Source organism: Pundamilia nyererei, unplaced genomic scaffold (assembly GCF_000239375.1).
Source record: "Pundamilia nyererei isolate P.nyererei 1_Seehausen unplaced genomic scaffold, PunNye1.0 scaffold00099, whole genome shotgun sequence".
NCBI classification, from domain to species: Eukaryota; Metazoa; Chordata; class Actinopteri; order Cichliformes; family Cichlidae; genus Pundamilia; species Pundamilia nyererei.
In genome coordinates, this window is record NW_005187500.1 from 1,542,326 (window position 1) to 1,554,434 (window position 12,109).

Genomic DNA, 12,109 nt, shown 5'->3' on the forward strand with positions numbered 1-12,109 from the left:
TTGACTTTGAGACCTGAAGCAGACGGCGTTTAGGACCCAGATTACTCCCAGATTTACGAGCACCTTAGTCCGACAAATACGGCAATAACGATGGCCTGCTTGCATATTGTACAAAAAAAGTGCTTTGTTGTGTATCTGATGGACAAACACCAAACCAGTTCCACATCACTGAAGTGGCACCATTTTTACAAACCAATTCTATTTCATCCGTTTCACTCAACGATCCACTTTCTCCCTTCTCATTCTCGGTTGCCCCCATGCTTTTTCGGCCATGTGTGTATGAAAACAAAGGCACTGCGCATGCGCGTTTTACCCATATTCTATCGCGATATTTCATTTTCTTATTGTTGCCTAACATTGTACCGGTATTACCGTGAACGGTATGATATGGCCCAGCCATAGCTAGCAGTCCAGCAGGATTAGTGCATTCGCTGTCCGCTTGCAGTCCAGGTGATGGAGTGTTTCCCTGCAGAGAGCGCTGCTTCAGATGGAGGCAGTGTAGAAAGTATGTGGTCTAAGTGGTCTGTGGTTACTCTTGCTTGTACTGTTGTCGGTCTGTCAGTCAGCCACAGAGAACAGCAAAGTTAAAACAAAAAGCTGAAAGTGAAAGCGAGTATTAAAAACAATGAAAACTGTCCACTGCAGCCACTGTCTGTGCTCTCCATGTTGTATTTTAATGATCTTCGATTTTTATTTTTCCCCCCACGACTCCCAGCAAATACTCCCTTTTCGTATTCTGGCCCACTTCTCAACCAATCAGCATTTGGCTGATGCATACATCTTACATCCAACTATCAAATGTACCAGATTCAGTTTCATTGGCAGACCCTGAGATGTTGACCAAGAAACAATGACATAATCATGTTTGGGAGTATAAACGCTGACAACACTATAAACAAATATTACAGCACAGCTACTATCCCAGTTTATGACAGCATATATATTCAACCATTTAGGTAATAAGCACCAGCCTGGTTTTAAATGACAGGTTCTCTGCTATGTTAATACACAACATTAAAATGATTTAAATAGTATTACATTCAAATTTGACACCATCATTTTTACTGGAAATGTGTATTGGTTCCAAATACTCATTATATAATATATATGTATAATCCTACAATCATCTGAGCCAAGTTCAAAGTGTCATTATCATTTATTTGATCTCTGATTTCTTTTCCCCATAGATTTATCTAGAATTTATCTAGAAAAGATGTATTCTTTTTCATTCAAGAGCACTACCACAACCCTAATATTTATCTGATTTATTTATGATCATATTGTGTATATAGCTCACATATACACCTTGAAAAATAGGAAAACATGTCCACATTTAACGCCATTATAAAATCTGATACCAAAGTTTGGATTCTTCTTATTCCCTGATGATAAATGGTACAATTTAAATGACTTAGACTTCCTATTACAAATGCATTACTTTTGTCAACCCTTTATAGCTCACGAAGAGCCACATATAAATAGGACAGAGAAAATGGAGCAGAAAGACCCCACTTGTTATTTTTGCCATTAAAGTGAGGTGAGCACATTTATGGTGGATTTCTAAGCCAATCAAAGAATGTTTTGAGCCCGCCGGATACTGTTCTTGTCTGATGAAGTGGAACAGCGACCCCATAACGAGACTATGGTGCCATTAAGATGTTAATGAGCCAAACTGGTGTAGACACAAGACTGAATGATGAGACAAAAGGCTAAACAGCACACTATGCAAACCTTAATATTACACTGTGACTCTCACAGCTTTTATACGGAGAGAGAGACTAGGAAACCCTAAATAAAGGATTGCTTTATTACAATTTAATTCTCTCACTAACAAGCCAACTGGATTGCAATGCCTTGACCAAGACTCTGTGGCTTCCCATCAAAAGATCAGAAATGTTTTCACTAAGTACCACAGCATATTGAACTCAAGTTTCACATTATTGTTTAGAGTAGGTGGAGCCACTTGTTAGTTTCAGTGTAAATTCCAGCACACTAAACAGCTATACCCACACCATGAGCCTAAATAACACGGAAACTCGTTCTGATGCAGATATGAGATGAATTCTCATGAATTCTCGTGTATCATTTGGTTTCGTTTTGATGGTAACAACTAGCAACCCAAATAACATCACAAAATGTTTTAGAAATGAAATCATGCACAGCCAGATACATTATTTCAAATGCACAAAGCCTTAAGAGGAAACAGCCCAAGCTGGTTAAAATGTAACAAGGTGAAGAAAAACTGGAGTCCACTGTTGACCATTGACACTAATCAGAGGTTTCGCACACACTGTCAACAGAACAACATAAACCCTTTGAGCTGAGGGTCACTAGGACTAAACGGACAACAAAGCAGAGTCCTGGCAGTGAGGCGTTAAAAACGATAAATAAATGATACCGACGTGAAGGAAGCCGTCACAGCAGCAGCAAACGTGCGCTCAAGTTGGCGTGATACCGGATTTGGGGCTGGGGGGTAAGGGCAGATGGCAGACGGGGGGGGGGCAGCACTTTGAAGTCCTGCAGCCACAGGTTTAAAAGCGGATCAAGCTATTGTGTTAGCCACGCGACGATAACCCAAAAGAAATGGACGCACGGAGGGAAATACACTGATTTTTGGCACCGGGGAAATGTCCTTTTTGTCATATAAAATATGAACGTGAGCATTTAAAATCCCAGTTCAGCACATTTTTTTAAAAAGCATTCAGCTCAGGTACAAAACACAGCCACTGGGTAAGGCTGATTAAAAGTGAACTAAACCACTGTCCCTTACTGGTCACTGAGATCAGATATGACCACAAACAACTGAAATGCTGTTCGTCAGAAAACAGACATGTTTTTCACAGTTACGTCAGTTTGACTACTTAACTGTTTCACTTTAAACCTGCTTTCGCAGCTCGTTTGTTCTGCTTGTAACACAACTAAACTGACCTTGGGTCACAGCTAGCTCTGTTGGGAAGTGCTTTGTGTTTAACCGCTGAAGTTACAGCTTCGTCATCAAGTCGAACCACTGAAAAACACGACTTTTAAAAATCATGCGCCTTTCAACTCGTCGAAAAAACACGAGTTTCGGTGTCCACGTCAACGGCTAGCGTTGTTGTACACGTCTGACCGCTCCGAGCCCGGTTCACAGAAATATTCATTAGAGTCAAAGTAGCTCAGCTTCAGCTCAGTCGACAAACTTACCTGCGAAGAGGCTCAACAGTGAGACACACAACCGGGCCGCCGAAAGCTCCATTCCTGCTCAACTATTCCGCCGCCTGTTCAGTGAAACTTGGAGAACTTGTGCTGAATTTGAAGTGAGACTCGGCAGCTCAGCCCCGACACAGCATCCAAACTCCACACCGCCTCCTCCTTGTCCTCCACTCTGTGCAGGTGCACAGCGAAGCGCGCCGCACTGCGTCACGTGACCGCCGCTTGGCCTATCCATCCCACGACCAGCGACGCCCCCTGCCGGTGCCCATGCTACGGTTCGCTCAACCTGCCCGTGTCTTCTTATCCGCTGGATCTTTGAAGAATGATTTACGGTACAACGGCACTACTCTGTGTGTGTCCCAGCCAGAGGCCCTCACGGACCTTTCCTTCAATGGTTCTCTAAAGATTCCGCTTCAGTCAATCAGGGAACTTTTCTTCACGGAAGTTTATTTTGTGAAACCACAAGACGATGTGCTGGAAGAGAACTGACATATAAAATATTGGATACAGAGTCCAACAATTGACAATCGTACAACATTACTTTAGTTAAAAATAAAAATAAACGAAATAAATAAATCACAAGACTACTTAAGTAACAGTACAAGAAATTTAGCCTCAAGACATACTCAAGTAAGGATGATGGCAGTGAATTCTTGATTGTATTGTTCAGCTGAAAATTATTTTAATTACTTATATTGAGCTGGGCAGTTTTATGTAGAATATAATCTTTAATAATCTGCAAAATAAGTAAGCAACTAAAGCTGTTAATAAATGACATCTTGCTAATACAAATGACAATATTTAGATCGGGAAATGTAGTAGAGCAGAAGTACGATGACACATTTTGTACTGTAAAACATTTGAGTAACAGTTCTCAGCTACATTCCACAACTTGACTCCCTGCCATCCAGCTGGAATGACCGTGATTATATTTATATAGCATCAGGTCAACTGTTGCCTCAAGGTGCTTTATGTTGAAACCAACAATCAGATGATCATGATGAGCAAGCACTTGGTGAAAGTGGGGAGGAAAAACTCCCTTTGAACAGGGGCAGCCGTCCGCCGTGACCAATTTGGGATGAAAGGGAAGAGAAGAAGGAGAGGAGGCAAAAGACACACTATAAGAGACAACCAGACAAAACTTGAGCAAAAGCCTCACATGTGTGAGGAATACACACATGTACACACTGGGAAATATATTTGTGACCACAGTTAAAAAATAAGTTAAACACAGCAAACGTGTAGCAAATTGATTGAATAAGAAAAAGCAAATATGTTAATAAGATCCAAACTAATCTGAAATCAAAAGAAATACCACATGTCATGAACCACTGTCATTTCTTTACATTATATTGCAAAGGCACTGCAGCAGCTTTGAAACAAGTGCACAAATAAATAGAAAATACAGTATGTAAGCTAACAAGAGAGTTTCTGAAAAGCTTGAAAGTCAATGTTTGACAACCTTTATTTTTCAACACAGACTTAACTCTCCCAGACAAGCTTTCCTGTAACTTCTTTAAGTAGTGTTCAGAAATAGTTCTCCAGGCTTTGATCTCTACCGTGTTTTACAGATTTCTGTAGACTCACTGTTGTACTTCTCTCCTGACCTTCAAACATATTAAACACAGTTTAAACTAAAATTTCAAGTGTGGATTAATCTCCCCATAACATCGTCGCCACTGATTTTTAGTCCAGGTCTTGTGTGATTTTGCATATCTCACGTGGCTGGTAGTAATAGAGTTCCTAAAGATACAATTTTAAATTGTTTGTTAACCTTCCTCTGAAAATGGTCAGGCACAACGACTGGACTGAAAATAAGCGAAAAAATAGCCAATGTCCAAAGTAAACTTTGAAAGACCTCCAGGGAATCTGGAACAGTATTGCTCAAGATCACTTTAAAAAAGACACAGTACTGTACAATTTCAATTAAAAATAATGTTGTGTATAACATGAAACAGTGGGGCAGTGGTTAGCACTGTCACCTCACAGGAAGCGGGTTCCTGCTTCCTGTTCTCCTTGTGCCTGCACTGGTTGTGTCTGGATGCTCCAGCTTTCTCACACAGTTCAAATCATGCACATTAGGTTAGCTTGTAGTTCTAATTTGGCCATGACTGTGAATGGTGATCTTTCTGTGTTAGGCCTGTGACAGACTGGGAACCTGTGCCAGATAGGACGGAGGTGCACACCGAAGTAGATCAGAGTGTGTTAAGAGTTGCTGTTTGTTTACTGACCTCCTCCCCACCACAGCTTCAGATGTTTCCAGGTGGCAGAAATAAACAGCTGAAATACACGTAGGGTTTTTTGTTTTTATATTTAGAATTATTGCTAAATTATTCAGATCTTCTTTGTCAGAAGTTATTAGGTATTTGTTCTGAAACACAGGATCGGTTTCTGTGGGCTTTACATTGAGTTTTACTAAGTTTTCAGAAGACTCCTTCTTCTTCCCCTTAAGGTCGTCGGGTACTCTGTAATAATGATAACTGGTGCAGGAGGAGGGCTAAAAGGAGCCCTGTTGTATTGTGGCAGCCCTGGAGTCCTCCTACAGGTTGGGCTTCTGAGCTCTGATGTTCTACATATTCTTACAGAAAGCAGTTTTGATGTGAGGTTTTACAGCAGAGGAAGGTGACGTTACATCAGTGGGTCTCTCTGGAAAGGCTGTTGGCTTTGTAATTAATTTTCATTGTAAAAATGTATCACACTTGTGTTTTAAATGTACTAAATTAGAGAAAAAATCAATAAATGTGTTAAACGATATTTGCACATCAAACATGAAGAACCAATATTCTGTCCAACCATCAGCACTTACAGCTGCAAGTCTTTTGGAGTGAGTCTCTCCCAGCTTTGCACATCGATCAGTGATGTGTTACTTTGTGTTGGTCATTGTCATGGTCCCTGGATCGTGGTTTTGAGTTTTTGGGTTTGGTTCATTAGTTGTCTTTGCTGCCGTTGATATTCACTTACTCTTCTTACTATTTGTAGTGTTGTTGCTTTAGTTTAGTTCATTGTAACAACCATCTGCCTCTCTTCATTGGCAGTGAGGCGGTGGAGAGGGTGAGCAGTTTTAAATTCTTGGGGGTAACTGTGACCGAGGACCTGTCCTGGGGCAACCATATCACCTCAGTTGCACGGAAGGCCCAACAGCGCCTCTACTACCTGAGGAGACTGCGGAGCGCACACATTCCCAGATCTCTGATGTTGAACTTCTACAACTGTGCCATCAGCAGCGTTCTGACGTATGGATTTCTAGTGTGGTTCCCCAGCTGCACCAAGGCCGATCAGCAAGCACTCCAGCGGGTGGTGAAAGAAGCTGGCAGAATTATTGGAACAAGTCTGCCAGAGATCAGTAATATCTTCCCCACTCGCTGTCTGAGGAGGGTGCACAGTATCCTGCGGGACCAACATCACCCTGCGCGCCACCTTTTCCATCTGCTGCCCTCAGGGAGAAGGGTCTATACAGGCCAGAACATCCAGACTGGCCAACAGCCTGTATCCACAGGCTGTGAGGCTCCTGAACTCTCTGCCCCCTCTCACGGACAATAACCATATCCAACTTCTTAATAGCAATGAACTGGTCTGCATTGGTGCATCATATCTTTATTCTCTTCCCCCTCCTGCCCCCCCCTCTTTCTTAAATAGATAACTATCATATCTGATATCATATCTCACAATACAATAATATTGAATGGGTTGCATTGTTGTACTTTGTCATGTTTCTCAGGTCTTTGTCTGAATTTCTACCAACATTACTTGTCATGTTCTCATGTTATTGCTAAGGATTGTCTATTGCATTGGAGTCACACTGGGTTAAATATGTACACTTGGGTTTTAAGGGGTATTTATTATTTTCTTCTTTTTTTGGGTTGTATGGAAGCCCCAAACGCAATTTCATTGTTCTTGACAATGACAATAAATAAATAAATACTAAAAATACTAAATACTAAATTGTATTTAGAAGTCCCGTATGATGAGTCTTCAGTTCTTGATAGTGATGGCTCTGAAGGTTATTTAGGTCCTTTGTTTTTCTGTTCCCTCTCCAATCCAATTTTATTCATAAAGCACTTTAAAATCCCCAGCACAGGACCAAAGTGCTGTACAGAAAATAAGTTAAAAGCAATAGGATAACACAAAACAGCAAAAATAAATAAATAAAACACAAAATACATAAAAATTAAAACAGCCCTATATTAAAACCCCCCCAAAAACAACCCAAAACAAGATAAAACAGCATAGAATCAACTAAAATAAAACCCTCTGCCTCTGTTCTGTCATTGTCACGTCATCCATGTAGTTTTGTCTCCTCGCTCTGTTCCTTTATCTTTTTTGCACTGAACTATCAGCATTAAAAGCTTATTTTCAGTTTCACATCTGTCCTGACATCGAATCTTCTAAAATTAAATAAGTGCACAGCAGAATATGACAATTATTAATTATATATAGAAATTGACTGTAGAGCTAATGGCAGGTTATCAGCCAGAGTGCCTGCAGTTTTAAGTAACTTCATCATTAGGAAACTATAAACATAACTAACATGCAATGACTTGTGGAAACATCTTTTTCTTTTCAGGCCAGAGGAACTATCCCTGTGTGTGACCGTCACCCTGGCTGTGCCAGTAAAAACAATTAAACCTGTACCACAAAGGTGTGTTTACCAAAATATTTACCCTGATATGATTACTATTACATCACATCCTCTGAAAAATGTTTATCTAGTTTACACATTTGCCTATTAAGTAAAAGATCACAGGTTTGATCCCCTGCAGAGACAAATATCTTGATTTTTTTGCAGGCAGAATGGCAGCCTGTGTGAAAAATCCACCAAATCAAGCAAGGAGAGGCCCCACTGTGGAATCCCCTTGCAAATAAGAGAGCAGCTGTCAAACTGTGCTGTGCAATGTTTCAGTCTGCCGCTGGTGTAGGAGCCCCATCCAGCAGGTTAGCTGATGCTCAAAAGATTTCGTCACATCCCCCACATCTGTGACCATTTTAATATGTATGTCTCAGGTCTGTTATTGAATGTGACTGAAGAGTCACGCAACATTTAGTTGAGATCAGTTAGGAACTGAGCAACAGCTCTTTGCCCGAAAAGCCAGAATTTCTGTCCTGATGTTGGACCTCATACACACGACACCAGGGCGAGACACTGTGTGTGTGCGGGTTTGAGTATTTTCTAGTTGACACCAAAACATACAATAATAATAATTTTTAAAAAATCAATAGAGTTAAAAGAAAGTGTGATATTTGCACTGATTGGTAGCAAGTTGATAGGTGGCAACACAAAGACAAACAGAAGGTAACACAGTATAGGGGAGAAAATCAAAGTGTGTGTTGTGATGCTAGAAGTATTTAATAAAACTCCATAAATTTAAGCCTTTACTTCTGACACAACTCTTCACTATGAATAAATAAAACACTTTATCACAAAGGACAGTCAGTGGCAAACATAAACATTTCCCTTAGTAAAAATACAGTACTTCAAGACTATACGTGTAGTATTCCAATATCAATATCTAATTTAATACAAGTGATTTCCTCCAACTATAACAAATAGTCTAAAGTGCAAAACAGACTTTGTCAAAAAAACATTTATAAAAAGTTCATGTTAAAAAAGAAACAACAACAAATGGTCAGTCATATTAAAGTTGCCTTCAGGTTTAATGTCCAGTGTGAGCAATAAGCACCATGATTCCTAACTGTAACAATGTGCCAGATTTTTGTGTGTTTCCCAATATCCAGGCCCCCTCCTGTACACAGGAGGGACCCACAGGTTGTTCCTCAAACTGTGTGGGGCTCTATTCCGAGGCCTGTAGCTGTAGTGGGGCTGTGGAGGGATATGACCTTTTCCTGGTACCATCTTTTTGGGATGCCATATAGGAGCACATGGATTCATTTTCTTAAACGGATAAAAAGAGGAAAAATAAATAAGTTACATATATATAAGCTGCCAATTATAGTGGACAAACCAAAAAACAGTCATAATACTGTAGCTAGATCAAGCTTGACCAAGTCGAGTCAAGTAGGTACTAGTGTAAGAGGACTATTAGTTGACCAAGTTTTCATTGTTGAAATGGTTATCATTTATCATTATCACCTGGCTCCTTCACTCATTTGATCAAGTATAATTTTGATCATTTATGGGCTGAAGCTGAACCCAAGAAGCATAGGTGCAAATTTGGCATGCAAACATACACCATCATTCACCAACTTCATGCGTGAAATATTCTTTAAAACAATTCATCCAGGCCTTGGCTAACCATTTAGCCAGAGTGCTTACTGCAGTGTCTCCTGTTCAGAATCATTAGCCTGTGTTATCAGGAGTCTTGCTTTGTGTGTGCACTCAAACATTCATTGACAGCAGCAAAATGTTTCCTCTCATAAAAGACAGAATATATGTGAATGTAGGCAGCCCTCATTTCATGACAGAATACCTGGGAAGCAGAGCATCTGCTGGGGATAGTGAGGGGAGAAGTGCGGGCACTCTCCTCATCTGAAGAGGAACCAGAGTGGTAGTCTGATGTCACCCTCTCCAGTGCACTGGTCACCTTCTTTGAAACATCTTTGCCATCCTCATCGTCACTTGAGAAAGTGGCAACCGAGAAGCAAGGATTTTGCTCACCATACCTAATAATTAGGAGAGACATCAATAATTATTACCTTTAATTAAACACTTAGTAGGAAATTTGTTTAAGAACGGTTTTCTTTAGAAGATTTTAGGGAAAGCATATTACAAAACAAGAAGCGCCGTCTTTGTTCATAAGCATCTAATAACGATAAATGCAGGTAAAAGATTTTTTTTTTAATTAAACAAAGCCACCAGTTTATATCCAAGTTTCAACAAAATGTTTAACTGCTGTTTCATAAAGATAGTGTTTTCTTGTTGCCAGTAGTCTCGTTTGAAATCACAGGAAAGCCTTGGGGTTAATGAAACTGTATTTACAGCCTCTTGCACCACTGCGCATGAAGCATGTGAGGAAGATTAACGTGAATGGGTCATCTCACGTTAAAAACCAGTTTGCCTTAATTATTGAGTGATACCAGGTTTAGATTAATGAGAAAGCAATCAACCGAAGCACATTTAAGCGTACAAGATTTACAAACTCTTAATCTCACCTGCAACAAACCTCCCCAGGGTCCGCCCACAATGTGAGTTCACGAGGAAGTCCCAGGTCACTGTACTGGATACCACTCTCACGACAGGCCCGAAGGAGCTCTGGATCCTGCTTGTGAAATCTGTTCACTCGGATGCACCTTCAAAGCACACACACAACACAAACTGCCTTCAGCTTAAACGTGCCACCAGAACAATCCGAGCTTTACTCATTTGCAGCCCCACCTGTATGCTTGTCCCTTGCTGGGGTTTTCAGGATACCAGTGCCCCTTAAACTTCTCCTGCAGTGCCACAGCCAGCCTCTCAACAAACAGCTCGACCATCTCCGCTTCCAACTTCTCCCCCTTTTTCACAAGCCTCTTCAGAAAGAACACCACAGCTGCAATCTCTCTCCTCATATTTTACAAGTGTTTCATCACGTATGGACAGCTTCTGTAATGAAAGGCATGTGACAGATCATGTAAAACAAAATAGATATACAGGTGTAGATCCTACCTACAAAATGTTTTCTGATGCCCAAATTGGAAAAAACTAATTCCACTTTACAGTCTATCACTGCACTATTTTAGGTGGTTTGACCGTTTTAACTATTCTGTATATCCAATGCCAAAACTCCCTCGGTATCAACAATACGCCTGTGTTCACGTGGCAACACCTGCTGTTGTAGGAAACATCTTTAGTTTAAAATGTGGACATCCTTTTGTTTATGCCCTGCTGCCTTCGGTTAACGGTTCGAACCAGAGAAAGGCGGGCTGAGACGCACAGGTTCCATTTAGCCACGCACTTGCCTCGTTCCATAACACGAGCTACTGCTCTAAATGCGCTATTTACGGAAACGGAACACGATAAGGCCCAAGTAGCGTTTAAGTTAACTTCAGCTGAGGTTTAAGTTATCGTTATGATAACTATATCCCCACTGGTAATTACAGCCTGTTAATAAAAGCGTAAGGGTATTATTCCTTCAAAACGTTGTGGACCTGTTAGCATTAGCAACACTGCTAACGTGGTCATGCTGCTAACAACAGCATTATAAATTTGGCGATGAAATCTACAAACTCAAAAAATATATTTGTATCCTACAAAAAATATATTTGTATCCTAAAAACGCTTATATTAATAGGTTCGAATATGGACTAAATATGTAAAACATTTCACTAACCTCTCCTTGTGGTCTACACCGACATGCGGACTAAAACGGATGCTTAACAGGAGGAAGCAACAGAAGAACCCGTCAGTTTTTGTTATTAACTCCGCCCTTTACAACCCAATCCCCGCCCACGGATAATTTTTATTGGTTCCATCCAACTCAATATAGCGCGTTCATTGGTCGAGTGTATGCCCGTCTTACATAATGAGTCATTCAAGTGATTGTTATGACTCATGGTGAGGTATGTGTTTGTTGCTTATTATTACTGTGGTTACATCCTCTGATGTAATTTCATCTTAACACTGAAGAAAGAGAAAGTAGTTCTTCGTGTGGCTCAGAAGCAAAAGATTAATTTATAGTTTAACTGCGGGTTGCCATGGGAAGCTATTAAAGTTAGTAAAAGCTGCAGTTTATGATACACCAACTATGTATGATACAACGTGTGATAATGGGTAACAATAACAATTTGATAGTTTTTATTTTTAAAGACTTTAAAAGTTTAAAGTTCTGGGGTTTGTTTGTTTTTAAATGTACTTTTTAACACAACGCTGAGTCAGGGATTGTCGCATCCATTTCCTGGAAATAACCCTTTTTAGCGGCATTGCTTGACGTAATACGCCCATTCGCCCACTTGAGTGCGCTAGACCTCTACAGAACCCCAGACT

General features: G+C 40.4%; 2 protein-coding genes across 2 annotated transcripts in view; both read right to left on the bottom strand.

The window, feature by feature from the left end:
• The window catches only part of cxadr (CXADR Ig-like cell adhesion molecule), a 37,796-nt gene extending 34,349 nt beyond the window's left edge, over positions 1 to 3,447 (bottom strand). The window contains exon 1 of the mRNA XM_005740362.2: positions 3,184 to 3,447. Coding sequence (XP_005740419.1) covers positions 3,184 to 3,235 — 52 coding nt within the window. The 5' untranslated portion in view covers positions 3,236 to 3,447. The remainder of the gene's footprint in view (positions 1 to 3,183) is intronic.
• A 5,102-nt stretch (positions 3,448 to 8,549) lies between these two features.
• On the bottom strand, positions 8,550 to 11,551 carry btg3 (B-cell translocation gene 3). Its single transcript, XM_005740363.2, has 5 exons — positions 11,457 to 11,551; positions 10,523 to 10,729; positions 10,300 to 10,437; positions 9,618 to 9,810; positions 8,550 to 9,082 (listed from the first exon to the last, which is right to left on the bottom strand). The coding sequence occupies exons 2-5, from the start codon at positions 10,693 to 10,695 to the stop codon at positions 8,879 to 8,881; spliced, it is 708 nt and encodes a 235-aa protein (XP_005740420.1). The 5' UTR covers positions 10,696 to 10,729; positions 11,457 to 11,551; the 3' UTR covers positions 8,550 to 8,878.
• Between the last annotated feature and the right edge of the window lie 558 nt (positions 11,552 to 12,109).

Excerpts from the sequence above, each read along its gene's own strand:
- btg3 (XM_005740363.2), bottom strand. The coding sequence starts at position 10,695 with ATGAGGAGAGAGATTGCAGCTGTGGTGTTCTTTCTGAAGAGGCTTGTG. Across the intron at positions 9,811-10,299 it reads CCTGGGGAGGTTTGTTGCAG|GTATGGTGAGCAAAATCCTT; the intron begins GTGAGATTAAGA and ends CCTAATTATTAG. Across the intron at positions 9,083-9,617 it reads GCAGATGCTCTGCTTCCCAG|AAAATGAATCCATGTGCTCC; the intron begins GTATTCTGTCAT and ends TATCCGTTTAAG.